This window comes from Arabidopsis lyrata, assembly GCF_000004255.2.
Source record: "Arabidopsis lyrata subsp. lyrata unplaced genomic scaffold ARALYscaffold_1, whole genome shotgun sequence".
NCBI lineage: Eukaryota > Viridiplantae > Streptophyta > Magnoliopsida > Brassicales > Brassicaceae > Arabidopsis > Arabidopsis lyrata.
In genome coordinates, this window is record NW_003302555.1 from 4564002 (window position 1) to 4590676 (window position 26675).

Below are 26675 nucleotides of genomic sequence, written 5' to 3' on the forward strand. Positions count from 1 at the left end.
CGGTGTAGAGAGAGATTAACAGCGACACTTCTATGTCTTTTGTTATGAGCCGTTCGATGGATGGGTTTAAGATCTAACGGCTGTAAAAGTGCTCGTAGATCTCTATTAAATACTCCCTCCGTTTTCGAATAGTTGTCGTTTTAGAGCTTTTTTCTTGTTTTAAATTAGTTGTCGTTTTAAGGTAATAATGTAATTTATGCCAATAACTACCCAAATTACCCTCATTTTATTGAACACAAATTATTTGTAAATAATTACTTGTCATTTTTATGAGGTTAATATAGTCATTGTATACCTTTTCTTAATTTGTCCAAATACAGTTAAAACGACAACTTTTAAAAAACAGAGGGAGTAATACTTATCGGAAACACCTGAGAATTCGGTCAAAAATTCCCCAATTTCTTTTGGGTTACTATTTACTATTTTTTTCTGTATGTAGTTTTATAACTATTTAAATCGATTGTTGATAAAAAAAAATTTATTTAAATCGATTGCATTAATATCTTTTAAAAAGTAATTTATGATTGTTTGCTTAAATTTAGTCTAAGTTTTATAAATTACTTAAACAGAGTAATTTATAAGTGTACAAATGTGTTATTTTATCAATAATTTTTTAGTTTTTATACATAAAAATTATTTGATCTATGGAGGATGTCAAAAATTTTGCTTCGAAATTCTAATGAACATAAAATTCTTAAAAACTATTCCTTGTTCCATGACTAGTATAATTTCCTAGATAAAAAAAAAATACTAATAATAATAATTTCTTAGATCTTGTATTACATTTTCTTGGATTTTTAAAACTAAATTAGTTGAACTAGACTTATTACAATAGTTGATGCATTGTAATAACAAAATACTAGAAGGGAAGATGGAAAACCACATGAAAATTGAAAAACTTTTATTATAATTTCTTACCAAAGATTATTTTTTAAAATGTTTACAAACAAACTGAAACTCTTCACATGAAAATATAAGAGTTATGATATGCCTCTCATATTATCTCTTTCACCTATTGTATAAACACACACATAAATATATTTTGCTTATGTTTTGCTTATATTTTACATTTGTTTTGCTCATTTTTTTCAATTGCTTTATATTAGAAAAAAACAATAAGATGTTATGCAAACATAAACTAATGCTAGATCGAGGAATTTTGATAAACCGATCCTAACGATCATCAATTCCATCTAGTTTTATCCGGTTAATAAAAGAGAAAAATGACTTACCAAGTGTTGCGGAGTATAAAGTCTTGACACCATCCACAAAATTCAAATCGCAGCTAAGGACTGTCGAGTCTCTACCGTCGCCAATGATGGTTAAGTCTTTTTTCTTCTTCTTGATACGTATAACTTCTTTGTATACCCTTTTTGACGTAGATCACAAATCGTTTCGCATTATTCTCTGGAGCTGATGCAATCGCTTCATTCACCGTGGTGAAGTTACTGCTGCCATCCTTGGCAACAATCAAGTCCGCTTAGTAAATTAGAGGACGTTGGTAAATTCTATAAGATGTATATATATTGAAAGTTCTAATTTATATATATATTCAAAATAAAACTTTTTTTGTTCAATAAGCTTAAATCGTAACACAAACAAAGTAAATATTTTTCTAATAATTAACATGATCGGGGGTGGAGATCAAATTTGCTGGATCCACCCTAGCCCCAACACGATTGTGAGACGAAGGCTATTACGAGAAAATTTCTAATTGACTAAAGAAAAATTTAGATTATGTAAAGGGCCTTTTACAAAAGGTAACCTACATTTTGGATGAATTTTGTAAAATAAATTTCGTTCTCAAATTTTTGTTGTTCTCCATTTTACTCTTTCTGTTATTAAATTTTTTGTGTTTATTTCATCGATAATGTTTGATTTTGTTTTTTGTTGATAGATCCCCCAATCTAGAGCTTTTATAGAAAACCACAATGCCCATTTTGCTCAAAAGAAGCAAGAGAAGGATGAAGAAGAAGAGAAGCTAACATTGCAAAAGGCGAGAGAGCTCGATGAGTTTGATCAGCAAAATCATGGGAAGCCAACGATTCAACTCCATCTCAATATCTTTTTATTTCGTTACCAAATCTAACAAAACGTCTTAAAACGGAAAACAGTATTAATGGAGGTAGTGCGCCTATATAACTCATACTAATTGCTAAATTAACAACTTACTTATAAATTAAGATGCAATTTAAACAATATAGTCAGCCTTAAATTAGCCAATTCCTCCTTCTTTAGAAACGTTATTAATTCGGTATTTTGATTCACACCTCTTACCATATTTACATGTGACAATTAAAAATAAAACTTTGCTTTTTGTGTCACATTATCAAAAATTATAAAATCTAAATTTAAGAATGATTGTATAATTGAGCATATTGGATAAGAATAAACATCAATCACTCGCTCCACTAGACCAAATATCTTACGTGGCAACAGCTGTACCGTTAATAATGACAGTTTTTAGCTGGGTTTATGAATAATTAATTACCCGCCAAATCACTAACGCTTTAAAAAAAACAACTTTAAGAAAATAAATAAATAAAAAGAGTATCAAAAGGCGTTCACCAAAAAAGGTACAAATCCTTTGGGAGAAGATATCAAAGAGAAAACCCCTAAATAAATCTCTCTTTTTTCATCAATGGCGGATTTGGATAAACTCGAGAGTGGAGGAGGAGGAGGAGGAGCCGTTGAAATCGGTGATATTAGAGCAGACGACGGCGGCGGAGCGGTGGAAGAGAGGGAGAGGCTAACGGAACTGGAAGGAATTTCTGTGCTGGATTTCGATTTGCTTTGCTCGACGGTTGCGCTTCAGACTCAGGGGAAATGGAGGAAACTTGAAAGCTCGGAAGGAGAAGATGCGACGGAGGATGATTATGGCGGCGGCGTTTTACGGCTTTGGGAAGGCGATGTTATGGATTGCTTTGAAGATCGTCATCTTTGTATCGAATCTGCTTGGTATTGGGGTTTTCTCTTCTCTTATCATTCTTTAATTCAAAAAACATTCTTTTTTATTTTCTCCAGAAATTGGAATTCTGGGGTTTTATTTACCTTGATTTGTGTTGACATTGTTTGATTAGCTCATTGTTATAAGTCAAATTAAGGTCAAATGTCTCAGAATATGATAGAGGAAAACATTTGGTGCATAATGGGTCTATCATTTACTGTAATTAGAGTAACTGAGTTCTTTATCATTCCTTGAGTGATTATAAAGCAAGAGACTTTTTTGTATAGTAATGTTTTTTTATCTTGTTTCAGCTGTCCATGCTACAGATTCGGGAAAAACATGACAAGGACTGGTTTTGGTTCTTGCTTTCTTCAGGTATAACATCCTATAAAAAAACCTTTAGCATTTTTGATAATATAGTTGATCTCTGATCCTTTTGAATTGCAATTATTGAAAGATCCTGACTTTCTGTGTATTGACTTCTCCTTCTCTTGACCAATTTTGTATGTGTTAGGGTGCTGTTCATATGATTCTTATTGCTGGTTTCTTATTCAACGTTGCTGCTTTTGCTGTAACTAAGAGGCACTGCTTTCTCTATCTGGCTATCGCTTTCGTTCTTTTGATTGGATCCTACTTGGGTTTCTTCCGTATGCAGATAAGAAGGAAGTTTAACATTAGAGTAAGCACATTCCTTCTCTTTGTTTGTTTTCTATGGAGTGTTTTAAAAATGTTATTTGTCCTCTTTTCTGCATCATGAGTCTTAACCTCTCGATACTCTTGCTTTTGACAGGGTACTGATAGTTTCTTGGACGATTGCATCCACCATCTCATCTGTCCATTCTGTACATTAACTCAGGTGTGTGTATTATTCACAGATCATTCTCTTGAAAACAAGTTGTATCCATTATGTCCTTATGGTTCAACTTGCTTGTAATGTGATGCAGGAATCGAAAACTCTGGAGATGAACAATGTTCATGACGGTATCTGGCATGGTCGAGGAGACACTCTATGCATAGGCGGCTATCCCGAAGGAAAAGCTTTTCTCAAGTTGCATTCGCCTCCAGTTATTGTATCAACAATGTCATCATCTCAACCCTAACAACACACAACAGAGTTCCTTTATAGAAACCGCAGCCTAGGTCTGTGCTTCCATAGCAAATTTGCATTGATCTCAACATCGGCTTATGGCGATTGATTTGCTCAACAGTGTAAACAGATTCATGTCAAAAGAAAACTTTCATGTTTGTTTTCAAAACTGTGGTATATAGCAAACATGGAAGTTTGATGAAAAAGTCCTGTTAAGGTTTTAAAAAGGAGAAAAGCTGATAGGCCATTTGTATGTTAGTAGTGAATCAGTCCAAGTTATGTATATACAGCCACCTAAATGTATGATAATGCAATTGATGATCACATACAAACGTTGTGATTTACAAGACAAAGAAGATTTGGGTCATTCCATAATCCATCTTCATCTTGTGGAGTTTCTAAGTATTGAAATACAAGAGATCATGCTTGTTGATCGACCAGTAGAAATCAGAAACTGCAAAATAAAAATGAATAGAACAGAAACAATGTATTTTGTGTGGCATTTTGGTCTTGTTGGGTTCTGTTCTTTTGACAAAATAAAAAAAGAAAAGCCAAAAGGGAAAAAAGGAGGCAATTAGACATACAGAGACATTCATGGATGTAAACACTTTATTCATATCCTCTGGGCCATTCTCAGGCAGTCTTTTTTCATTGTTTTGTTCACTGTTCTTTGGTTCAGAGAATAAACAGGCGGTTTATAACGGAAACCAACCGCGTAAATACAATCTATGTAGTTAGAATGAACCAAAATCCATGACAATAAAAAGCAAAAGACAAAAGAATGAAAAATAAACAAGAGGATCACAAGAACATGTACTTTCTTTCTATGTTCTCTCATCTAAGATGTGTAAATTGTTTCGACTCCTATGATGATAACAAACAAAATTTCAAAAAGATGGGACCTTTCTTCTCCTACGGCGCCATCAGACCATCCACCGTGTAAGAAAGAGACTTAGCCCAGTCGGTTTTCAACACCATTGTTTGCAACGTGTGCATCACATCATATCCTGGGTCAAGTTTCCGCTGCCAACCCTATAATCAAACCGATTACTTAGATCGAAAGCAAACTTAATCTCTCTGGAGTTATAAACAGTAATTGGATCAAACGAGGCTATAGATACCATGTTTTAAGCTACAAACAGTTTCAACGGCAACATCTTTAAGCTCTGTTTCTATAATAAGCTTAGTTTTCGGTTCCATGCTCTTTAGGGATGTATTTCAAAACCTTCCATCAAACTTAGCATGATCTAAAATCTATACTAAAATTTGAAAGTGGGGACGATTTTGGCTCACCTCGAGAACTAATGTTGTCACCATCACAGTGCACACATTCCCATCAATATTAACTCTATGACGTCTTACTTTCTCAAGTAATTCGTGCATACAATCTGCTGGATGTACTAAATCTCCCTCAGGGGTTCCCCAGAATTTGAATGCCTCCTCTACTTCCTGTCAGAGTATAAAGTATTAGCCATCACAAAATAAAGAATTTTGAGAGATATCTTCAATCTATTTGACAACTCAAACTGTTTTTCCGAGGTACAACGAACCTTGGAGCAAAGATATTATTACCTCGATAAAAGCCTCTGGATTGGGACAATTCTGCTTTCTTGATAATTTAAGTGTTCGTTCAGCAGCAGTCCGGCCATCTCTACGCGCAACCGCCTTGAAAAAATCAAGTAAGTTCTCTCGGTCGTTCTTTGAGAGTTCCGCAGTCATTCCCACATCAAGGAAAACAATGTGAGGCTTCTTCGTTTTGAAAAGGCCTCCACCGGAAGCCTTTTTCCGGACAAGGATATTTCCCGGATGCATGTCAGCGTGAATAAAGTTATCAACCTGAAGTAACAATTCACTTGAGATTAAGAGCATTGATGAAGCGTGTATCAGTTATAAGTGATCATAAAAGATATAAAGAGGTTAATACCAAGAGCATCTTCAAGAGGGCATGGGTCCCGATATGAGCCAATCTAGTCTTAATCCATTCATGTCCTTCCATTCCATCAACATAACGTGCCACGCTTTCTCCGTGCTCATATGTCTCCACCAAAACAGCAGGATGTACAAGCGGATACACAGGTTTAGGGAAAGAGACATCCTTCCATCTACGGAAGTTATATATGAACCGACTCAAATGTGAAGCTTCCCTCGCGAGATCAACTTGAGACAACATGAAGACACCAAACTGTTGCACACTCTCGTCCAATCTTAGCCATTTCAAAGCTGGAATTAAAGTCGATATTTTTGCCACCAAATTAATTATCACAAAATCTCTCCTAATAGATTCACCAACACCGGGATGCCTAACTTTAACAGCAACCAACGAAGACTTGGACTTTTGTCCTGGATACTGAAACCTTAAAGAAGCTCTATGTACTTGGGCAATACTCCCTGATGCCACTGGCACCTCTTCAAACTCCTCAAATATCTCAGAGAGTTTACGACCAAATGCCTTCTCGATAGTTTTCTTAGTGTAGGCAAAGCTATGCTCAGGAGCATTACTGTGAAGCTTTGAGAGCTGTAAACACAAATCCTTGGGGAATAGATCTGGTCGTGTGGCTGCCCATTGACCCCATTTGATAAAAGCAGGACCTGCTCTTTCCAGAGTTCGATGGACCATCTGAAGCCAAATTTTCCTAAAACGAGGCCCACATGATTCCACAACCAGCCCCATCAGAATACTAGGAGTAAACAAACAAGCTATATAAAAAGCCCTCCCAATCAAAATAAAACCCTCTATAACCGAAAACAATAACGAAGACAGAAAGATAGGACCATTCTTCGCCCTTGTATAAAGGGATTTATCTGAAGCATAGTGATTTATCCCCGAACCAGGAGCTCTTTGAGCCCAAGCTACTTGTCCACAAGTGAGAGCAACGATCCCAGGTATTAACAAGTGTGAACGGGTAAGAGACAAGCTGAACGCCTGAGCCATAGTACTTATACGCTCAGAATACTTATAATGAAGCCTTTTCCAAGCAACTTGGGCATGATGACTAACTACATTTCTTGCAGGGACAGTAGAATAACTTCGTGACAGATGCTTACTCAAAAAACTTCCTTTAAGATCTCTAAAGGCCAATATACAATACCCATTACTCGGAACCCTACCAGATGAAGAGTAAGTTCTGAATTGCGGCGACCTTAGAGCAGCTGTAAAAGCAGTTCTATAGCTTCCCCATTGGGACACTCTCTCTTTCTGGTTCGACAATAGAGATTGCGTTTGTTTTCCAACAATCCTAGAGATCAGAAATCTGCAATAGCAAGAAATAATCAGCTAAGAGAGCCTAAAGAAGGATCTGATCAACATTAAGAGATATGAACCATAGAAACTCGTAAAAATCGAAACTTTACACATAAATTGAGCTAAAAACTTACAAAAAGAATCATAAATGAGTCTCCGAGGAAATGGGAAACAAAAATCCGATCAGAAATGATGACAGACCCAATAAAATACGAAACTTGTTAAGCCCGTTTGATTAACAAACCTTGACATAGCGACGAAGATGGTGAGAAACCACGGCAAGAAAATGCGAAAACACGGCTCGTTGGGTATGGATGGATCTCTAAAACGTTAAAATTGAAGAGCATTTTCTCATTGACTTGAGCTTTTGGAGACTAGTCGGTCACCGTTTACCGTCCGGCGTTAATTGGGTTCGAAGCTTTCTTCCCGGAGAAGACCTACAGCCGACAAGGAGGAAGAGAGAGATCAGGTCAGGTCAGTGATTTCGTTCGGAGAAAGAGAGAGAGACAGGCCCAGAAAAAGGAAATTGATATCTCTCTCTCGTGGGCTTAACGCTAAAATGTTTTGATTTAGTCGACGTGTGACATTGTCAAACCAAGGAATGATGTGAACACAAAAGCCTTAAGGTCGGTCTAAAAGACAACTTGTCGTCACATTAAATTTTTCATTCCTAAGTTTTTATTTTGTCTCCTAAGGAAGGAATAGGATTAAGGTGTCTAAAATTGAAATTGATTTGTATAAGAAAAGCCATACTGTATTTTTTAACTTAAAAGTATAAGTTTTTTTTTTTTTTTTTTTTTGTCTCCCTAAGTATTATTAACGTGTCTAATTTTGATTTTGATTGGTCCATACCTTTTTTATTTTATACTTTTTTTTTCCATCTCCTTTTTTATTTTAGACTTGACGAGAAAAATACGAATATACGAACATTGTTAAACACTTAAACCACATTAACCTGTCTCGATCCATCACGGTCGACATAACCTCTTTCTTCTTCCAATATAACTGGTTTCGTTTCACCGGATTTGGGCTCTCCGGCGACGGAGAATAGCTCCATCTCCAAAGGTCAGCTTCCTTTTTTTCTCTTTCTTCTTTGTCTCTCGATGATTGACCTAGGTGTTGTATGGAACTCTGGCCGCCGGGAAAAGATAGGTTAACTAAATTTGTTCTGTTTTATCGGCTTTTGTTAATAGAAAGGAGACGAATTAGAGGAATTTGAATTGACCTTTTAAGGGTTATGAAAATTGGAACTGGAAAGTTTTTTTTGGTTATGTATGGTTTTTAGGATCTGTTATGAAGATTTCGCTTGTGAGGTTATTAAATGCAGCCAAAGGAATTCTATCACCAAAGGTTTATACTTTGATGATATAATACAGAAAAAAAAAAGTTTGGGACTTTGTACTCGTGTTGTTAGAGAAGATCAAAGTTAGTGTTGAACTATTAAACTGAGTAATTGGCCTTTCTTGATTACTTTGCTACTGAATTGTGTTTTCATTAGAATATCTGTTATAACTTGTTTTCTTACTGTTGATACACGAGCTTACAAGTTTCAAGGTTTAGACTTTAGACAGCTTAAATGTGTGAACTAAACTGTTGTGCATTTAGCTTCTTCAACAAACTATTGTAACTCACTGTTAAACCAAAACTAGATTCGTTTTCTGTCGAACCCTGCAAATTTGATACAGAAAACAGTAGACATAGCTGAGAAACAAGAGAAGTGACAAGGGTGATTGAAAACTTGAAGGACTCAGATGGGAAGCAACAACAAAAGTGGAGAACAAGGAAAGCAAATGGCAGATCTGAGCAAAAGTCTTAAAGAAGGTGAGAGGATTCTGGAGCCCACACGTAGACCTGATGGTACCCTCCGGAAACCCATCCGGATCCGAGCTGGATATGTTCCACAAGATGAAGTTGTCAAATATCAGTCCAAAGGTTCTCTGGTATGGAGTCCTTATTCCATCAACACTGTATTCGGTTCTTCGACTCATTGTTTCTTGTGGAAATGAATCGTGGAAATTTGATTTATCTCAGTACTGGTTGTGGATAGCGTGCTTTCATTATTTGTGTCCTTTGTTAGAGTGCTCAAGACAAATTGTTTCCAAATTTTTACCCTTGTGTCTTGGTTTGAAGAAAAGCAAAAAAGGAAGATAGAACATTTTTTATTTCTAATTTGCATTGAACTTGTAATAGATGAAGAAGGAGATGGCCTCACAAGGGCCTCCTGGTTATGAACCTGATCCAGCTCCGAAACCAAAGACTAAATCTGCTAAGAGGAACGAACGTAAAAAAGAGAAGAGATTACAGGTATGTGTTTCAACTCAATTCATATGCTACTAGCTTGGTCTTCGGTTATTGGAACATGCTTTTAAATTATCACCTTTGCAGTCTACTGCCGAAAAAGGTAACAGTTCTGAGGATGGATCAGCTAGTAATGGATCCCAATCGGTGAATGTATTGGCTTCTGAAATGGAGGCTTTGGACGTTTCTTCAAATAATGATGTATGTGGAGAAGCGCCCAATCCAGTAACTACAGGAGAAGACGTAGAGAAAAGAATCCGCGCACTTAAGAAGAAAGTAAGATTTCCAAATGGTTTTCAATCAATTTTCTTCAATTTACAGCAAAATTGTTTTTATTTGAGGTTGATGCAGAAATCTGCAGTCTAGTGGTTGTGTAATTGTCTCATTCTGTTAACATTTGCAGATCCGACTCACAGAAGCTCAACAGCAGAAGACTGCTTCCCAAGACCTAAACCCGGAGCAGTTAGAGAAATTCTCTAAGTTGGAAGAATGGAGGCAAGAACTCAAGGCTCTAGAGGATAAGGAGGCTTGACTTGCTGCAGCATCAACATGAATGGTCTAACTTTTAGACAGGCTGCAGTTTCTCTCATGAAATTTCTGGAACCAATCCAAATTTGTATCAATGAAAAGAAAGCTGTTGTTACTTCTTAGGTTTCGTCAGATCTGATTAATGAACTTGGCGCAATGCCTGAATCCTCTTGGGAATTGATGTCACATTGTGTTTGCGATTGGTCCTAATCTAAAGAACGTGATTCCAAACAGATGATATAACTGTAAAGTTGTTGTAGCAAATATCACTCGATCAATCACTCACTTCTATCTGCATACATGTAGCAAACATCACTCGATCAAGATGGACTGAAAAGGCGTAGAGTTCGATCCTAAAGCTTTTGTGAGTTTTTGTAGACACAACGACATAGGTACATATACATACACATGTAGGCATATCTAAGAGAACATCTCTACCATTAAAGTACATCTCAAAACAGACCTTAAAGTGTTAACCATTTGTATGCTTCCTGTTTCAGGTTTATTTCATAAACATGCTTTATCTGGAAAGAGGAAACACCATGGTGTTATACTTGATTATGGATACCGTTTCTGCATTTTGCTAATTGGAGGTTGCACTTACTGGCTTTAATTACCAGTCATTATCAACTTTATAGTCACCTGCTATGATATGGTAAGTGTCTCTAGGTCGAATAGTTAATATATATCTAGGAGTAGTGGTTAAAATGTCACATAGAGTCAATGATTATAAATCTTTCTGCATTATGCTTATTGGAGGTTGCTTTTACTGATTTTAATTACCAGTCATTATCAACTTTATTTTCACCTGCTATGGGATGGTAACTGTTTCTATGTGCAATAGTTGATCTTAAAGTGACTATTGTGTATAAAAGAGGTCTTTATATATCATAAGTTGCTTGTCATCTAATACATAAGTACCTATTTATTATTGTGGTGGCGTGGACCAATTTCCTGCAGAGTAAAAGAGGAATGATTAAATGGACAAGGAAGAAAGGTTTCACACTGTTGGTACCCTTATTAGTTCGTGTCATGTTCTAAGTCACATGAATCATTTTTCTTACAACTTTTGAAAGTTCAACCTTTGAGAAAAATCCGGAACAGGTTGTGACTGATTTCGATGTCAGTAGTTAATGTTGTTAGTTGAGGTAAGCCCCACTTGGCTTTTAACAAGAAACATCATTTATATGTTTCATCAAACTTCGATCAGAAACAAAACAAAGAATGAAGTTCTTCTTTATCTTTTTCATTTTCTTATTTTCCCTCTTGATTCAATCTTGTTACTCTGACAACACAATCTTGAGAAGACAGTCTTTGAAAGATGGTGATGTTATATTCTCTGAAGGAAAAAGATTTGCTTTTGGATTCTTCAGCTTGGGGAATTCAAAGCTCAGGTATGTTGGGATTTGGTATGCTCAAGTCTCTGAACAGACTGTTGTATGGGTTGCAAATAGAGACCATCCTATTAATGACACATCTGGTCTGATAAAGTTCAGTACCAGAGGGAATCTTTGTGTGTATGCATCTGGAAATGGAACAGAGCCTATTTGGTCTACTGATGTTATTGATATGATCCAAGAACCGGCTTTAGTTGCGAAGCTAACTGATTTAGGCAACCTTGTTCTGCTTGATCCTGTCACTGGGAAAAGTTTTTGGGAGAGCTTTAATCATCCTACAAACACTTTGCTTCCTTTTATGAAGTTAGGATTCACTCGTCAAAACGGTGTGGATCGTATTATGACATCTTGGAGATCTCCTGGTGACCCGGGTTCTGGAAACATTACATACCGGATAGAACGTAGAGGGTTTCCGCAGATGATGATGTACAAGGGTCTGACTCTTTGGTGGCGTACTGGCTCATGGACAGGGCAAAGATGGAGTGGTGTGCCTGAAATGACAAACAAGTTTATCTTCAATATCTCCTTTGTGAGTAATCCAGATGAAGTATCAATCACTTACGGAGTGTTTGATGCTTCGGTTATAACACGAATGGTGCTAAACGAGACGGGAACTCTGCAACGGTTCCGCTGGAACGGGAGAGATAAGAAATGGATCGGGTTCTGGTCAGCTCCCGAAGATAAGTGTGACATCTACAACCACTGTGGCTTTAATGGTTACTGTGATCCTACCAGTACAGACAAGTTTGAGTGCTCTTGCTTACCGGGGTACGAGCCTAAGACACCCCGAGATTGGTTCTTGAGAGACGCTTCGGATGGTTGCACGAGGATAAAAGCAGCTTCAATATGTAATGGTAAAGAAGGGTTTGCAAAGTTGAAGCGAGTGAAGATTCCCAATACATCAGCTGTTAATGTAGATATGAACATAACATTGAAGGAATGCGAACAGAGGTGCTTGAAGAACTGCTCTTGTGTCGCTTATGCGAGTGCTTACCATGAGAGTGAAAACGGAGCAAAAGGGTGCTTGACATGGCACGGCAATATGCTGGATACAAGGACATACTTGAGCTCGGGACAAGATTTCTACCTACGCGTAGATAAGTCAGAGTTAGGTACTAATACTCTGCAACTTGTTCTGTTTCATTGCAACAAAGGAGATAAAAGAGATGCGTCAATGCAGAGGAATTCCAAGTAATTTTGATTTTTTTGCTTCTTTCAGTGCGGTGGAATGGAAATGGCTCATCAGGGAAGATGAGACTTTTTTTAATTCTCATCAGTTTGCTTGCAGTCGTCATGTTACTTATGATCAGTTTGTTCTGTTTCATAAGGAAACGAAGACGTAAGAAATTCTCTGATGATGATTGTATGTTTGCTTGCTTAGATCACAGCTAACAAATTGAAAACTTGCACAAGTGCAGAGTTTAAAAGGCTGAGAAAAGCTCCATCAAGCTTCGCTCCGTGCTCTTTTGATCTTGAAGACTCATTCATACTTGAAGAGCTTGAGGACAAATCAAGAACCCGGGAGTTGCCTCTCTTTGAGCTTAGCACGATTGCTGCAGCAACGAATAACTTCGCTTTTCAAAACAAGCTTGGAGCAGGTGGTTTTGGACCTGTTTATAAGGTATGGAAGAAGCAAAAACCATCTTCACATATGCCTAAAATATATATGTGCAAAATCTTTATCAATGCTTCTCCCGAAAGAGCAATCTTTAGATTCAATAGGTAACAGGTAATGTTTCCTTTGTTACTATTCAGGGAGTGTTACAAAATGGTATGGAAATAGCAGTGAAGAGGTTGTCAAAAAGCTCAGGGCAAGGAATGGAAGAGTTCAAGAACGAGGTCAAGTTGATATCGAAGTTGCAGCATCGAAATCTCGTGAGGATCTTAGGATGTTGTGTTGAATTTGAAGAGAAGATGCTGGTATACGAGTATTTACCAAACAAGAGCCTAGACTATTTCATATTCAGTACGACTCCCTCTACAGATTCAAGTCTTCCCATTCAGGACGATCAGTGACTTTGAATTTGATTTCCTGTTTCCTTTTTCTCCTTTTTGTCCTCTTAGATGACGAGCATAGAGTTGAGTTGGATTGGCCAAAACGAATGGGAATAATCCGCGGGATTGCGCGTGGAATCTTATATCTTCATCAAGATTCAAGGCTGAGGATCATCCACAGAGACCTCAAGGCCAGCAATGTACTTCTCGACAATGAAATGATACCGAAGATTGCGGATTTCGGCCTGGCTAGAATCTTTGGGGGCAACCAAATAGAAGGGAGCACAAATCGAGTCGTTGGAACATAGTGAGTTAGTCTATATCAATCCCCACAAAACTCTCAAATTTCCTTTTGTCAATCTTTATGGTCGTTTCAATCTCACTGTCACAGCGGATACATGTCACCAGAGTATGCAATGGACGGCCAGTTCTCTATTAAATCCGATGTCTACAGCTTTGGAGTATTGATCTTAGAGATCATAACCGGAAAGAAAAACAGTGCTTTCTATGAAGAATCTTTGAATCTAGTCAAACATGTAAGTAAAAACTTCTTCCTTTATTTTTCACATAACTTGGGGCTGGAAAAAAAACAGAGGAACAAAACAGAACATATAAGCAAATGTTTGTTTCTTCGTCTTGTAGATTTGGGATCGATGGGAAAAAGGTGAAGCTATAGAGATCATAGACAAATTAATGAGTGAAGATACTTATGATGTGAGCGAAGTGATGAAGTGCTTACACATTGGGTTGCTTTGCGTGCAAGAAAACGCTTCAGACAGACCAGACATGTCCTCTGTTGTCTTCATGCTAGGTCATAACGCCATTGATCTTCCATCTCCGAAGCATCCTGCGTTTACGGCGGGAAGGAGGAGAAACGTCAAAACTGGCGGCAGCTCAGATAATTGGCCCAGCGGAGAAACCGGCAGTACTATTAACGACGTTACCCTCACTGATGTTCAAGGTCGTTAAGAAGTGTTTTCCTCTTCTTTATAAACTAAGAAGCCTATAGGTATCAATTTATAGCAATACTTGTTATATAGAAAATTATTTGTATAAAATGTATGCAACATTATTTTTATAAAGTTACAAATACCTAATGAAAAGAAAAGTTAGCCTCATTTTTTTTTTTTTTGTGCAAAAGTTAGCCTCATTATACAGGGGATTACATACATTCTTCTCTACATGACCCGGCGACCAAAATATAGACTAGATCTCTTACTTCACAAGTCTCTGCCACGTTCAAAAACACATTTGACTCTGATCTTAAATTACACTTTGTACTTTTTTTCCTTTTGGCTTATTCTTTCACCTGAAATCCACAAAAAGGAAGACCAAAACTTAGATACAGATGCTGAAAATAAAAAACGAAGAGGAATGACACTTAATCACTTGGCTCAAATTTTATCAATCACTAACCAACCATGTTATAATAATTGCATTTGTGTTGTTAACAGAGTCAAATCGAATCAGAGAAAAGTGTTCTGCCTAGGAACTACACAAGTGATTGGGTTCAAGATTTTTCAAGTTAAAACTAAACATCATCATCAACCATAAATCCATAAGGGACAATGATCTCAAACAAATCTTTGAGTCAACTTAGAAAGAACTCATCATAGTTTTGTGTTTCTTAACTTACCAGGGAGCCGACAAAATTGTCTCAAACTCAAACTCCACACCTTCAAGCTCTACATCAAGATCTTTTGCGCATGACTCCATCTGACATATCTTTTTGTAGGCTGCATCTTTCTGTTCTTTTGCTGCTTCTTTTTGTTTTTTTAGAGCGGCTTCTTGCCTATGCAGCTCAAGAATCTTTCGTTCTATCTTATCAAACTCTTGTTTAGCCTTTCGATTATTGCTAGATTCATCCGTCATCTCTTTGTCAAAACCTTTTAGTTCCTCCAATATATCTAGTTGTCTATCTTTGAGTGCCAACAGCTTGTCGATCCGTGATAAAGCCGTTGTAACACTGAAACCGTATTTCTCTAGCTCTGAAAATGAATCTTTGAGGCTATTTAGTTGGCTTACGGGAACGTCGGTTTCAAGATCTTTAAATTTCTCCAGTAACCCAGAATAAATCACCATCAGACCTAATGCATACCCTTCACGGAAATCTTCTTTACTCTTTAATAATGGGCTGAAATGAGGACTTTGTGGTACTCTTTTGAAGACCTCGGTTGATTCATATATCTTCCAACACGGTGACTTCTTCACGAAAGGCAAAACCATTTCTGTATCCTTTGCTTGGGTTTCCTCAACATTAGAACCAACATTCTTCACCACATTGGGGGTCCGATCTGAGGATAACACTGGACAGATCAACGTATACCCAAAACAATGAGAATAAAGTACTTTGTTTAGTGTATCTACCAGTAATAGTTATTACTTTTCATGGATCTCAACCTTTTGACCATTGCAAGAAGATCCTAAATTCCAGAAGGTCCAATGAGAGTTGAAACATACCAGTCTCATTGAGGTCTGAATTGTGTTCTAGTTGTCCTCTCTTCCTCTTCCGAGTGTAAACTTTGCTGTAATGCTTCTCAGGCATATGTGCATAAAAGTGTTAAACCAAATGGAGAGCCATCTCAGAGATAAATAAGTAGTCATGAAGATTATGTTAAAACAGTACCTTCTCTCGAGTTGGCTCATTTCTCGAGCCAATTTGATTCTTCATTGGCTCAGGGGATATCTTTCCCTGGGTTTTGTTCATTGTTGCAGTCATGCCCTGGGTTATATGTGAACCAGATCCTTTTTCTGACAAAACAAAGACCATTTAAGACCAATTTCAGGGTAAAAAGAACAAACAAGGGTTATGAGAGAATCCACTTGCGGGATTATGACCAGAGTATAACCATTTACTACATTGTTAGCCATCCCATTTCCCGGCAGTTCCTTTGTCTGCACATTTCCAGTGTCCAAAGCCACTGACTTGTTTCTTTTGCCGTCTAAAGAAGTTTTTTTTTGACCTTTTGGCTGAAAATAGAGAGAACATTAAAAACACTTCAATTAAGCCTCAAAGATGTCACACTAAATAAACCAAACCAACACTATGTTGACTGAAACCAGTGATATACCTTTGTTATTTTATGCCAAATTCCATCTTTCCACTCCATTGGAGGCCTAAGATCTGAATGACTGAATTGCGACGCGGCCCTTGTTGCCCCGAAACTTACCATGTATCGTCCCTCAAAGACAATTCCCCTCACCACACCTTGACGCCATTCAAAATGACTAAACACCTCTACATGATCCAACAAATCAAACCCTCCGACAGAAAAAGGAGGCTGCTTAGGCCTGACACTAAGGGAATCAACGGTTATGATTCCTGATTCCTCCCTGCAGGTGAAGGACTTATCCCAGTGCTTGACAATAAACCTCTTCCCATTCTCCAACTCCTTAATGACAATCACCGGAAGCCAAGCAAAATCCAGTCTCAATTCCACCATTGTCCCGCAACTATAAACAACAGACTTGACCAATTCCTTCAAGGACAACAAAGTGATAAAAGTTAAAAACTTTGACATGCAACATAACGGAGAAACGATTGAAAGAAAGCATCATACCTTATTATCAGGTCGGACCCATTTGAAGCCGGTCCAATCGAGATGAACCCTCAATTTCTTATTCTCAACCTCAATGATGTCTGGTGGGGAATCGAAATAAACCCAACATTTCTCATCCTCCAATGTTTTGATTACCACACAAGTCCACCACCCATATTTGAGATAAGCGTCGACCATCAAACCTTCTTCAAAAACGACGCCGTCGTTCAGATCCTCCGGTGGGACAGGTCGAATTAAGCTCTGATCGACGAATTCCGTTAGAGGAGACCAAGGGTCCTTATCGAGCAGCGTCAAGTTACGAACTTTAAGCTTTTTGCGTCCTGATTCCGTTGGGTCATCTTCCAGAATCGCTCTGTACCAAGACTCTTTAAACTCCTCTTCACAATAAACTTCTACTTTACAGTCTTTTCTAATAAATACCGTTTGCTCCATCTCTCGATTTAGTAGTATGCTTACTCAAAACCCCTAAATCTACTTCTCTTTTTGTAGCCAAAACATAGTGCTTATTACTGTGCTAGTAGTGTCTAGTGGAGAAGAAGAAGACGACGATACACCTTGGGAAAAGTGTATTTATTTCCAATTTAGTTTTCTTTTTCTTGGGCGCTTGAAATTATGAAAACAAATTCATTTAAGAATTATCAGGCCCAAACTATCTAATGGGCCTAATTTAAAACGGTGTCGTTTCATAGGATCTTCATCACGGAGCAGGTAAGTAAAAATATCTTATCCTCTCCGAAACTCTAGTGAAGAGTCTCAAGTGAACAACACTCTCTCTTCGATTTCTGCAGTTTCAATGGCTTCCTTAACAACATCTTCGTCTTCCTCGCTTCTTCCCAAAACACTTCTCCCCGTAAGCCATCTGAATCGTTTCTCTACACTCTCCGATATCCGCGTTGGCGACACATGGACTCCTCTGCTCCGGAGCATCTCCACCGCTGGGTCTCGGCGTCGGGTGGCGATTGTGAAAGCTGCGACGGTGGATTCTGATTACTCGTCGAAACGGAGTAGTAGTAATGAGCAGAGAGAGACGATTATGCTTCCTGGATGTGATTACAATCATTGGCTTATTGTAATGGAGTTTCCCAAAGATCCAGCGCCAACTAGAGAGCAGATGATTGATACTTACCTTAACACTCTTGCTACTGTTCTTGGAAGGTTCGTTTTCGCTTTGTTATTGGTTCTCTTCGTTGTTGAGAATTAGTTAGCTAATGGGTGAGATATGTTTGTGTTGTTAATGGACTTGTCATGAATCCTTTGATTGAAACCAATGTCGAACATAGGAATATTAGGGTTTTCACTTGGTATGTGATGATAATGTAAGGATAAGGGTTTAGTGAGGTGAGTAAAACTTTAGCTTTAAATTTGCTCTGAAGTTGACCTAGTTTCCAGAATTTGTTCTAAAACTCTACCTGAGGATTGAATATGTATGTTGAAGTCTGTTCGTTATGGATATATCAGTGTCATCTTTAGCTGAATTGTTTTTCATCTCTTGATATGTGCAAACATATTGAACATTGCTGCTTATTGAAACCACAACTTCGATGTCTAAAACATTGTGCTCACTAGCGTAATTATGAATGAAAATAGGAGGGAAGAATAGAAGCATCTATTTTGCATATTTTCTTCAAGCTATGTATAAATTGTAGATGTTGTACATGGTTCTGTTTGTTAAGAGTTGATGTGGATAGTGTAAGCAAGTAATGTATGTAAAAGGATTTTAGTGTACAGTTGTGAAGAGCATTAGATTGGGACTCCTGACTAGAATTTCCTGGATAAAGCAGGGAACGAGTTTGTGTTACACAACAAAGGACTAAAACTTTAGTTTATTTGGTACTATCCTGCTGCTTGTTATAACCAATTAGTGTACTTGTGTCCATTTTCCAGCATAACGAGTTAATTGTGTGTGCTTATTGAGTGTATTTGTGTCTATTTTTCAGCATGGAAGAGGCAAAGAAGAACATGTATGCATTCAGTACCACCACGTATACTGGATTCCAATGCACCATCGACGAAGAAACATCTGAGAAGTTCAAGGGTTAGTTAGTGAGCAAGAAGAGCTTTAGTCAATTTATGCCTGTACTCGTCGAAAACCTTCAAGATACTGATCGTTCTGTCTTTCATTTTTTTTGCAGGTTTGCCTGGAGTGCTCTGGGTCTTGCCTGACTCCTACATAGATGTCAAGAACAAAGACTATGGAGGTAACCCTATCAAAGCCTGATTTTAAATTTTGTACCAGGGTCTCTCTTAGTATCTGTGTCCTGATCATTGGATTGTCCTTTTTTTGGTTTAGGCGACAAGTACATCAATGGAGAGATTATCCCGTGCACATACCCAACATACCAACCAAAGCAGCGCAATAACACAAAGTATCAAAGTAAGAGGTACGAAAGAAAAAGAGATGGTCCTCCACCACCAGAACAGAGGAAACCAAGACAAGAACCCGCCGCTTCTGATTCCTCTTAAACGATAATAAGATAATGGAGTGTTTGCAAGTTTTGATCTTTTGGTTAGTCCCTTAGCTTATTGAAGTCGAGTGTAAAATCGTCTAGTACCCAAATGATGATACTATCATCACCACACCTTGAACAATATTTTTATTGTTTTGTAGGATGAACTTCAACTTGAACCATTTGTTTTTTTAGGGTATGTTTGGCTTTGGTTTGGTTTGATTTCTCTGTCAACCACTACTTCATCCCACGTTTTCTCAACACCAATTTCGGACAAGACAAAGCAATTGCGTCTGTTGATACTTTTTTGTAGGGTCACACTCGTCACCAACTCACCATCTACATCAGTCGTCCCTACCTTATCAACACATCACATGGAAATAATACACTACTCTCTCTCGGACTTAGAACCAAACATTCCAAATTAGTTTAATCTACAGATCACCACTGCTCAGCCGAATCTTTTTCTCTCATCAACCGCAGAGATAGACTTTCAAGATCATCCTTCAAGCTCTCTCAAATGGCCAATTTCTATGAGAATTACCAGATTCCTTACGATTACAATCAGGTTAATAATCTCTACGATCAAAATCATTATCATTACAACCAACAGCAGCAGCTTGGTTTCGAACCAATGAGTTATAACTATTATAACTGGAATCATTCTGAATCTGAATCTGAATCTGTTGCTTACTCTGGTTATGATGATCCAATGAGTTATAATTGTTATAACTGGAATGGATCTGAGTCTGAGACAAGCTCTGCATCTGTTGCTTACTCTGTTTCTACCATGTCTGAGCCTAAACACTTGTTCTATGATCCGAATCTCTATACAACAACCTACGAATCTCCTCCTCAGTTTAGTATCTATTGCTCTGTAGCCTCTGCTCTTGAATTCAACGAGCCGGAATTCGATGATTATGATCCGACGCCGTACGGTGGTGGCTACGACGTTGTTGCAACCTATGGAAAACCTCTTCCTCCATCGGTGGAAACTTGTTACCCTTCTTCAACGGCTCCTCACGCTAAAGCTCCCTCTCCTCCTGAGATTATAGCTCCTGTTCCTCTTGGAATATATGATGGTGGTCAAAAGAATGTTATCAAGAAACGTGTGTCTTTCGCTGAACCGGTAGAAGAAGCCAAACCAATGGAAACCATTAAAGAAGAAGAACAAGAACAAGACGAAGAAGATGAAGAAGAAAGTGAGGAAGACGATGATTATGATGAGGAAGAGGATGAGGAAGCTAAAGAAGAAGAAAGAGATCACAGTTCAAGCTATGGAAATGAGAAATCTGAAACTGTAGATAAAGGAGAAGTGAAAGCTTTGTATGTTCCGTCTGGTTACGGCTTAGAAGCAACGGATCTCTGTGAGGTTATATTTGGAGGTTACTTTCCTTGTGTGTTACGTAACAAAAGACGGCAGGAAGATGAACAAGATCGTGCAGCTGCTGTTTCTTGCTGGGAAAGCAACGATTCTGATCCGTGGAAGACGACTTCCGATTACCTTTTCGGGGATTCATACCCGTACGGTAACGAGAATTGGAGCGAAAGAAGTAAGTTCGAGATCTCTTCTTATGGTTACCGGATGTATTAACTACCCTAGTTATCATCAGATGTGTCAATGTGAGGTAAGAACAACATTCTTTTGATTATTGATGAACCTGCTTTATTAGTATATCTTATACAAGAGATCAGATTTACTGTTGTATAACGAGGAGGGATTACTTAATAATAAAACTTTGCACGCAAAATTTATCTTCAAACTTTCTTTTTGTAACATTCTCTTCTTCTTTCTTTTGAGATCCAACGTCAGTAATGTTTTTTTTAATTCGTTTTTTTAAAATTTAAAATCTTTAAATACCACACTGGATGTGATAATTGATTACTATTCTAGGATCCATCGTAATTATTAATGGTCTATATACATTTCTTTGTGAAAAAGACCAAATAAATGAAATAATGTGCTATGGTATTAGTATATCTATCAATGTAAGTACAAGCGCACAAGAAGTTGTAGCATATAGAAGTCAACGATGAAGATGAGAAAGCTGAAGTTGAAGAACACTCTTAATAACAAAGAACACCATGTGGTTGTATCAACGGTTTCTTGAGTGTCCTTAAAGAAATATGTTACAAAGAATATTATTTTTTGTGTTTTTTGGAAACTCTTTTGAGATGTTAACATGCATGTTAAGTGTTAACCAATAAATTAAGTAAATACTTTTTCGGAAATATTTTTTGTGGATGTAAGTTGTTTACTTTTTTTTTTGGTAGGAATATTTGTAAGTTGTTTACTTGAGCATGTAACTGTTTTGAAGCAAAAAAAAAAAAAAAAAGGTAAGCATGGAATTTTCAAAACTATACTAATTATAGACAATATGCAAAAACTATATACACGTGATAATATAATAAGACACAATGACATGTTACTTATTAAAACAAAAATTTTAATGAGCAAATATTGATCTGGAGGCTTAATTAACTCTCTTTTTGAGACGTCTTACTTTTTTTATATTCTTATCCCTTTCTATTTCAGTTATATATAGTATAATCGGAGCAATTCACCATATATAAAAACCCTTCATCAAATAGAAAAAATCACCATTTATAAAAGAATAATAATTATTGAGCTTTGGTTCTAACTTTTTTTTATCGAATAATCCTTTTGTTTCAGTTTAAATATTGTTTTCTTTTAAATGGTTACATTTTAAGTGATGTTTTAAAGTTTTTATGCAGAAAAAATAAATATGTTTGATTTTTTAACCATTTCTATAATGCAATATGCTTTTTTCTTGGTTGAATTAGTTTTAATTAAATAAATTTTTATATTAAAACGATAAATTAAATGAAATTTCTATTATTTTTAAATTTATGTACCAACACTTTAAATATTATTTAAAATGAAACAAATAGAATATATTATATACCAATCTTGTGAATTTATTCTAGAAGAAGTCAGAACCACTAACTTTTTTATATTGTAACATCATTAGAACCACTAACTCAATTGTTATTATATTAGTAGAAGGATTATGTGTCTGCACTACGGGAGAGAAAATTGCCCGTCCATATATATATATATATATATATATATATATATATATATTTGGTAAAACCCGTCCATATATTTTCTAATGAGCTATACGAAAATACGCACACGCAATTTCACGAAGACTAACGAGCCATGCTCACCAAAACAAAACAAAAATCAGTCCAATTATAAGTGAAGGTAAAGAACCCAAACTTGAACCTGTCCAGACGGACATGCAAGTGTATAAGTGTCCTTAACATTCATACCAAAAAAAGTGTATAAGTGTTATTATATTACACTTAGGTATAGATTGAGATATACCGACACTTTTTTACTTCATTTGCATGAATTCATTTTCCTACTAGACTGATCAGTTCCCACATCTCTCATGTCTCAACTCTCTTTTTTTTTTTTCTTTTTTTTTCGCCAATCTCAACTCTCTTTTATCAAAATTATTTCGATAATTTATAAGGTGCACGGCAGATAACACGTGTGATAGCCAATGTATCGCTGTCTCATATAACGTATAAAATGGAAATCTAATAATTAGTAATGTAAAAAGTTAATTCATCGGCGTCTCATGAAACATGTGATAATGGCAATGTATCGGTGTCTCATTTCTACAATATAATGGCACAAAAAAAAAACGAAAAAACAGTAAAGGTAATCGTAATTGTACATCGCAACATTGACCGGAAAAAAAAAAGATTTTTACTGCAGCAGCGACGAATTGTTTACTTATCCTACTTTTTTAATAGTGCTTTGTTATTGTTCCCATCTTCAGAAACGTTTATACTATATATAAGAAATTTTTTATTAAAAAAAAAAACAAAATTAAGCTAGTTATGTGGGTGGGAACATTTAAATTGTTTAAATATGTTAACTTTTTAGATAATATTATTTTTTTTACTTTTCCACACATAATGCGGAACAAGATTCTAATATTATTTAAATTGAATTCAACACCACTAAGTTTTTTTTTTTTTTTTATAGAAAGACCACTAATACAACAATTCTTCAACTCGGGGTTGTTCCTATTAGAATGAGAGAGAACCCATACACACCTTCTTATAAATATGGGAAGGTTGCCAATTACTCAAAGCACATTGGGTCTTAACTCTTTCTGTTACACAAACACACACATAGAAAGAAAGAGAGAGATGAGTGAGGATATGGGAGGAGTGAAAGTAGTCTCAAAATGGCCACCGGTTATAGTTATGGTGGCATCACAAGTAGCGATGGGTTCGGTGAATGCACTTGTGAAGAAAGCTCTCGATGTTGGTGTGAACCATATGATCGTTGGTGCTTATCGAATGGCTATTTCCTCGCTCATTCTGGCTCCTATTGCCTATTTTTTGGAAAGGTTTATTGATATTTTGATGTACAATTTCAAAAGGTCAAAAGATTATTTTCATATTTATATACCACTTATCAATACCTATTATAAGAAAAAAGTACGTCTTGAGGCTAATAAAATTGAAGATTGTGAGAATTCTCTATTTTAACATATAAATAAACACCACTGTATGTTACTAATATATGAAGTTTATTGACTTTTTTTCCCTAAAATTTTATGTCTTATTGTTAACAGGAAAATAATACCGCAAATAACGTTTAGGCTAATGGTCGATCATTTCATCAGTGGTTTGCTCGGGTTTGTCTTCTCAAAACTAATTTCTCAATTTATTGTGTTCTTTTGTCATTTTCAATTTCTCTTTATACTATACGTTGATTTTTTTCCACATAGGAAAGATTTTCTTTCAAGTAGCATAAAAATCATCATAAGCTAAATTATTTTTAATTTTAGTTAATTTAGTTATGGGTTTGAATTTGCAGGGCAAGTTTGATGCAATTTTTCTATTTGCTGGGTCTGTCGTATACGTCAGCAACTGTTGCGTGTGCTTTGGTAAGCTTGATGCCTGCAATCACCTTCGCTTTCGCTCTTATTTTCAGGTAATGATAGAACCATCTAACTTCGTTATCATTAATAAGTATATACTATTACTATGTAATTGGTCCATGTAGGATTAATTAGTTTTGTTATGTACAAATGCATATAACTCCGTTTCTTTTTTCACCAAGCATATCACTTTTATACTAATACTCAAAAGCACCTTACTCATAAATTATCTCAAAATTATCATCTAAACAATTATATTACTTTTCAGGACTGAAAAGATAAAAAATCTAAAGACCCAAGCAGGAATGATAAAAGTGATGGGAACTATCATATGTATAGGTGGAGCTTTGTTCTTAACATTTTACAAAGGCCCTCATATATCAAACTCTCACTCTCACCTACAGGCTCTTCCTCACACCAACAGCAATCACAACACCAAGAATTGGCTTCTTGGATGTCTCTACTTAACCATAGGAATCGTGTTGCTATCTCTATGGATCTTGTTTCAAGGGACTTTAAACATCAAGTACCCTTGCAAATTCTCAAGCACTTGTCTCATGTCAATTTTCGCAGCTTTTCAGTGTGCTCTATTGAGTCTTTACAAGAGTAGAGATCTTAAACATTGGATCATCGATGATGGATTTGTGATCGGTGTCATCGTATATGCTGTAAGTTCTAATATTATATTTTCATAAATCTAAATTTTAGTCAATTATAAAGTTAGTATACAAAATGTAACTGGTAATGCTTTTCTTAGTCTTTGTTTTACAAAAATTTGAAAATTTTGTCCACAACTTGGATAAACTACTCTTAATTATAGGGAGTGATAGGACAAGCAATGTCGACTGTAGCAGCGACATGGGGAATAACGAGATTAGGAGCTGTTTTCGCATCAGCAATTATGCCAGTTTCTCTAATTTCGGCTACTCTATTCGATTTCCTAATCTTAGACACTCCTTTATACCTCGGAAGGTGCTCTCTTCGATCATCTCTTTAAATTCGTTTCTAGATAGCTTTATATATATAAATCTATGTAGGTCCATGCTCATAACACTAATCACAAGTTTTTTTTTTTTTCTTAACTTTTGCTATACAGTGTGATTGGATCAGTAGTAACAATAATAGGTCTTTACGTGTTCTTGTGGGGTAAGAACAAAGAAATGGAAGCATAACTACATTGTCTTCTCGGATGAATAACGAAGACCAACATTAAATATTAGTGTGTTTTTTTTTTTTGAAATATTAGTGTTGTTATAATAGTATGATGTATATGGCTTCATTGTCCACGTCGAGAATTAGTAATGACTCTCTCGGCGAAAAGAGAAGTAAAAAAAATTCAGATTCAAATTGTACAAGCAGTTTGTATAATTAATACAGTAGAACCTCTATAAATTAATACTCGATAAATTAATAAATATAATAAATTAATAAATTTTGCCGGTTCCGAGTTGGGCCAATGTAAAAATTAACGAAATTTGATAAGATAGTAAGATAATAATTTTTTTGAAATCCCTATATAAAAATATGGTCCCAATAATATTATTAATAATCATGTAAATTTTTACATTATATATATATATTAGGGGTTTTCATAAAAATAGCCAAAATTTATTGAGAAATTGTTAAAAATGTTCTTTTTTCAATACCCCTTTTCAAAAATGCCCCCTTTGAGAGTCCATTTTTAAATTTGCCCTCTTTTAATTTTTAATGACCATTTTACCCTTATTTGAAACAAAATTAGGTCTACAAAATACAAAATATTTTTTGGCGGGAAAAGTGATCCCGCAATTTTCCCGCCAAAACACTTGTAAAAAACCTTTAAAATACCTTGTAAAATTTTCCAGTAAAAATTTTTCCCGCCAAAAAATTTTTTTGAGGGAAAAGTGATTCCGCAATTTTTTTGGCGAAATTTTTTTGGCGGGAAAAATTTACAAGGTATTTTAAAGGTTTTACGAAGTATTTACAAGTGTTTTGTAAGGTTTTACAATGTATTTTAAAAGGTTTTACAAGGTACTTATAAAATTTTATAAGGAATTTATAACTTGTAAAAAACTTGTAAAACCTTATAAAAAACTTGTAAAATCTTATAACTTGTAAAACCTTATAAAATAGCTTGTAAAATCTTATAATATCTTATAAATACCTTATAAATACGTTGTAAAACCTTTTAAAATACATTGTAAAACCTTATAAATACCCTGAAAAAACCTTTAAAATACCTTGTAAATTTTTCCCGCCAAAAAT

General features: G+C 36.1%; 8 protein-coding genes across 15 annotated transcripts; 6 read left to right on the forward strand and 2 right to left on the reverse strand.

Annotated features, from left to right (window-relative positions):
• Positions 1 to 2556: 2556 nt before the first annotated feature.
• On the forward strand, positions 2557 to 4411 carry LOC9328704. Its single transcript, XM_002889818.2, has 5 exons — positions 2557 to 2958; positions 3259 to 3322; positions 3462 to 3626; positions 3738 to 3803; positions 3892 to 4411. The coding sequence occupies exons 1-5, from the start codon at positions 2642 to 2644 to the stop codon at positions 4045 to 4047; spliced, it is 768 nt and encodes a 255-aa protein (XP_002889864.1). The 5' UTR covers positions 2557 to 2641; the 3' UTR covers positions 4048 to 4411.
• A 210-nt stretch (positions 4412 to 4621) lies between these two features.
• LOC9325929 (probable serine/threonine-protein kinase abkC) lies at positions 4622 to 7901 on the reverse strand. The gene is made up of 5 exons (XM_002892596.2): positions 7520 to 7901; positions 5959 to 7285; positions 5607 to 5870; positions 5328 to 5483; positions 4622 to 5066 (listed from the first exon to the last, which is right to left on the reverse strand). Exons 1-5 carry the CDS (start codon positions 7525 to 7527, stop codon positions 4947 to 4949), a joined length of 1875 nt encoding a protein of 624 aa, XP_002892642.1. The 5' UTR covers positions 7528 to 7901; the 3' UTR covers positions 4622 to 4946.
• A 295-nt stretch (positions 7902 to 8196) lies between these two features.
• LOC9328705 (partner of Y14 and mago) lies at positions 8197 to 10334 on the forward strand. 3 transcript variants are annotated; one of them, XM_021010399.1, is made up of 5 exons: positions 8197 to 8340; positions 9020 to 9215; positions 9466 to 9579; positions 9661 to 9849; positions 9977 to 10334. In XM_021010399.1, exons 2-5 carry the CDS (start codon positions 9027 to 9029, stop codon positions 10103 to 10105), a joined length of 621 nt encoding a protein of 206 aa, XP_020866058.1. In that variant the 5' UTR covers positions 8197 to 8340; positions 9020 to 9026; the 3' UTR covers positions 10106 to 10334. The 3 variants fall into 3 exon arrangements, with proteins under 3 accessions (XP_020866058.1, XP_020866059.1, XP_020866057.1); XM_021010400.1 differs by having other exon boundaries at positions 9027 to 9215; XM_021010398.1 differs by having other exon boundaries at positions 8198 to 8340; positions 8961 to 9215.
• A 289-nt stretch (positions 10335 to 10623) lies between these two features.
• On the forward strand, positions 10624 to 14537 carry LOC9325930 (G-type lectin S-receptor-like serine/threonine-protein kinase At1g11410). 2 transcript variants are annotated; one of them, XM_002889820.2, is made up of 7 exons: positions 10624 to 12610; positions 12718 to 12837; positions 12917 to 13119; positions 13254 to 13464; positions 13563 to 13800; positions 13885 to 14029; positions 14136 to 14537. In XM_002889820.2, the coding sequence occupies exons 1-7, from the start codon at positions 11326 to 11328 to the stop codon at positions 14460 to 14462; spliced, it is 2529 nt and encodes an 842-aa protein (XP_002889866.1). In that variant the 5' UTR covers positions 10624 to 11325; the 3' UTR covers positions 14463 to 14537. The 2 variants fall into 2 exon arrangements, with proteins under 2 accessions (XP_002889866.1, XP_020866045.1); XM_021010386.1 differs by lacking the exon at positions 14136 to 14537 and having other exon boundaries at positions 10635 to 12610; positions 13902 to 13995.
• Positions 14538 to 14611: 74 nt separating this feature from the next.
• LOC9325931 (DUF724 domain-containing protein 2) lies at positions 14612 to 17591 on the reverse strand. 4 transcript variants are annotated; one of them, XM_002892597.2, is made up of 7 exons: positions 17054 to 17591; positions 16565 to 16972; positions 16343 to 16463; positions 16120 to 16244; positions 15954 to 16026; positions 15130 to 15799; positions 14612 to 14802 (listed from the first exon to the last, which is right to left on the reverse strand). In XM_002892597.2, exons 1-7 carry the CDS (start codon positions 17483 to 17485, stop codon positions 14799 to 14801), a joined length of 1833 nt encoding a protein of 610 aa, XP_002892643.1. In that variant the 5' UTR covers positions 17486 to 17591; the 3' UTR covers positions 14612 to 14798. The 4 variants fall into 4 exon arrangements, with proteins under 4 accessions (XP_002892643.1, XP_020866052.1, XP_020866054.1 ...); XM_021010393.1 differs by having other exon boundaries at positions 15894 to 16026; XM_021010395.1 differs by having other exon boundaries at positions 15130 to 15787; positions 17054 to 17590.
• A 199-nt stretch (positions 17592 to 17790) lies between these two features.
• LOC9328706 (multiple organellar RNA editing factor 9, chloroplastic) lies at positions 17791 to 19725 on the forward strand. Its single transcript, XM_021012988.1, has 4 exons — positions 17791 to 18208; positions 18991 to 19088; positions 19186 to 19251; positions 19344 to 19725. Exons 1-4 carry the CDS (start codon positions 17847 to 17849, stop codon positions 19514 to 19516), a joined length of 699 nt encoding a protein of 232 aa, XP_020868647.1. The 5' UTR covers positions 17791 to 17846; the 3' UTR covers positions 19517 to 19725.
• Positions 19726 to 19825: 100 nt separating this feature from the next.
• On the forward strand, positions 19826 to 21257 carry LOC9325932. The gene has a single exon (XM_002889822.2). The coding sequence runs from the start codon at positions 20021 to 20023 to the stop codon at positions 21092 to 21094; it is 1074 nt and encodes a 357-aa protein (XP_002889868.1). The 5' UTR covers positions 19826 to 20020; the 3' UTR covers positions 21095 to 21257.
• Positions 21258 to 23557: 2300 nt separating this feature from the next.
• On the forward strand, positions 23558 to 25827 carry LOC9325933 (WAT1-related protein At1g11450). 2 transcript variants are annotated; one of them, XM_021010401.1, is made up of 6 exons: positions 23558 to 23927; positions 24123 to 24185; positions 24368 to 24484; positions 24700 to 25099; positions 25252 to 25403; positions 25528 to 25827. In XM_021010401.1, exons 1-6 carry the CDS (start codon positions 23608 to 23610, stop codon positions 25601 to 25603), a joined length of 1128 nt encoding a protein of 375 aa, XP_020866060.1. In that variant the 5' UTR covers positions 23558 to 23607; the 3' UTR covers positions 25604 to 25827. The 2 variants fall into 2 exon arrangements, with proteins under 2 accessions (XP_020866060.1, XP_002889869.2); XM_002889823.2 differs by having other exon boundaries at positions 23559 to 23894.
• Positions 25828 to 26675: the final 848 nt, after the last annotated feature.

Bases quoted from the DNA above. Each gene is read 5' to 3' on its own strand.
- LOC9328704 (XM_002889818.2), top strand. From the start codon at position 2,642: ATGGCGGATTTGGATAAACTCGAGAGTGGAGGAGGAGGAGGAGGAGCC. The intron at 2,959-3,258 runs GTATTGGGGTTT...ATCTTGTTTCAG, and splicing joins CTTTGTATCGAATCTGCTTG to CTGTCCATGCTACAGATTCG. The intron at 3,323-3,461 runs GTATAACATCCT...TGTATGTGTTAG, and splicing joins TTGGTTCTTGCTTTCTTCAG to GGTGCTGTTCATATGATTCT.
- LOC9325929 (XM_002892596.2), bottom strand. The intron at 5,484-5,606 runs GTAATAATATCT...ATACTCTGACAG, and splicing joins ATCCAGAGGCTTTTATCGAG to GAAGTAGAGGAGGCATTCAA. The intron at 5,067-5,327 runs GTGAGCCAAAAT...GTTTGATTATAG, and splicing joins TGACAACATTAGTTCTCGAG to GGTTGGCAGCGGAAACTTGA.
- LOC9328705 (XM_021010399.1), top strand. From the start codon at position 9,027: ATGGGAAGCAACAACAAAAGTGGAGAACAAGGAAAGCAAATGGCAGAT. The intron at 9,216-9,465 runs GTATGGAGTCCT...AACTTGTAATAG, and splicing joins ATCAGTCCAAAGGTTCTCTG to ATGAAGAAGGAGATGGCCTC. The intron at 9,580-9,660 runs GTATGTGTTTCA...TCACCTTTGCAG, and splicing joins AAAAAGAGAAGAGATTACAG to TCTACTGCCGAAAAAGGTAA.
- LOC9325930 (XM_002889820.2), top strand. From the start codon at position 11,326: ATGAAGTTCTTCTTTATCTTTTTCATTTTCTTATTTTCCCTCTTGATT. The intron at 13,120-13,253 runs GTATGGAAGAAG...GTTACTATTCAG, and splicing joins GTTTTGGACCTGTTTATAAG to GGAGTGTTACAAAATGGTAT. The intron at 14,030-14,135 runs GTAAGTAAAAAC...TTCGTCTTGTAG, and splicing joins CTTTGAATCTAGTCAAACAT to ATTTGGGATCGATGGGAAAA.
- LOC9325931 (XM_021010393.1), bottom strand. From the start codon at position 17,485: ATGGAGCAAACGGTATTTATTAGAAAAGACTGTAAAGTAGAAGTTTAT. The intron at 16,027-16,119 runs GTACTGTTTTAA...ATGCCTGAGAAG, and splicing joins ATGAGCCAACTCGAGAGAAG to CATTACAGCAAAGTTTACAC. The intron at 15,800-15,893 runs GTTGAGATCCAT...TGATCTGTCCAG, and splicing joins CTTCTTGCAATGGTCAAAAG to TGTTATCCTCAGATCGGACC.
- LOC9328706 (XM_021012988.1), top strand. From the start codon at position 17,847: ATGGCTTCCTTAACAACATCTTCGTCTTCCTCGCTTCTTCCCAAAACA. The intron at 18,209-18,990 runs GTTCGTTTTCGC...TCTATTTTTCAG, and splicing joins CTTGCTACTGTTCTTGGAAG to CATGGAAGAGGCAAAGAAGA. The intron at 19,089-19,185 runs GTTAGTTAGTGA...TTTTTTTTGCAG, and splicing joins AACATCTGAGAAGTTCAAGG to GTTTGCCTGGAGTGCTCTGG.
- LOC9325932 (XM_002889822.2), top strand. From the start codon at position 20,021: ATGGCCAATTTCTATGAGAATTACCAGATTCCTTACGATTACAATCAG.
- LOC9325933 (XM_021010401.1), top strand. From the start codon at position 23,608: ATGGGAAGGTTGCCAATTACTCAAAGCACATTGGGTCTTAACTCTTTC. The intron at 23,928-24,122 runs GTCAAAAGATTA...TATTGTTAACAG, and splicing joins TTGATGTACAATTTCAAAAG to GAAAATAATACCGCAAATAA. The intron at 24,485-24,699 runs GTAATGATAGAA...ATTACTTTTCAG, and splicing joins GCTTTCGCTCTTATTTTCAG to GACTGAAAAGATAAAAAATC.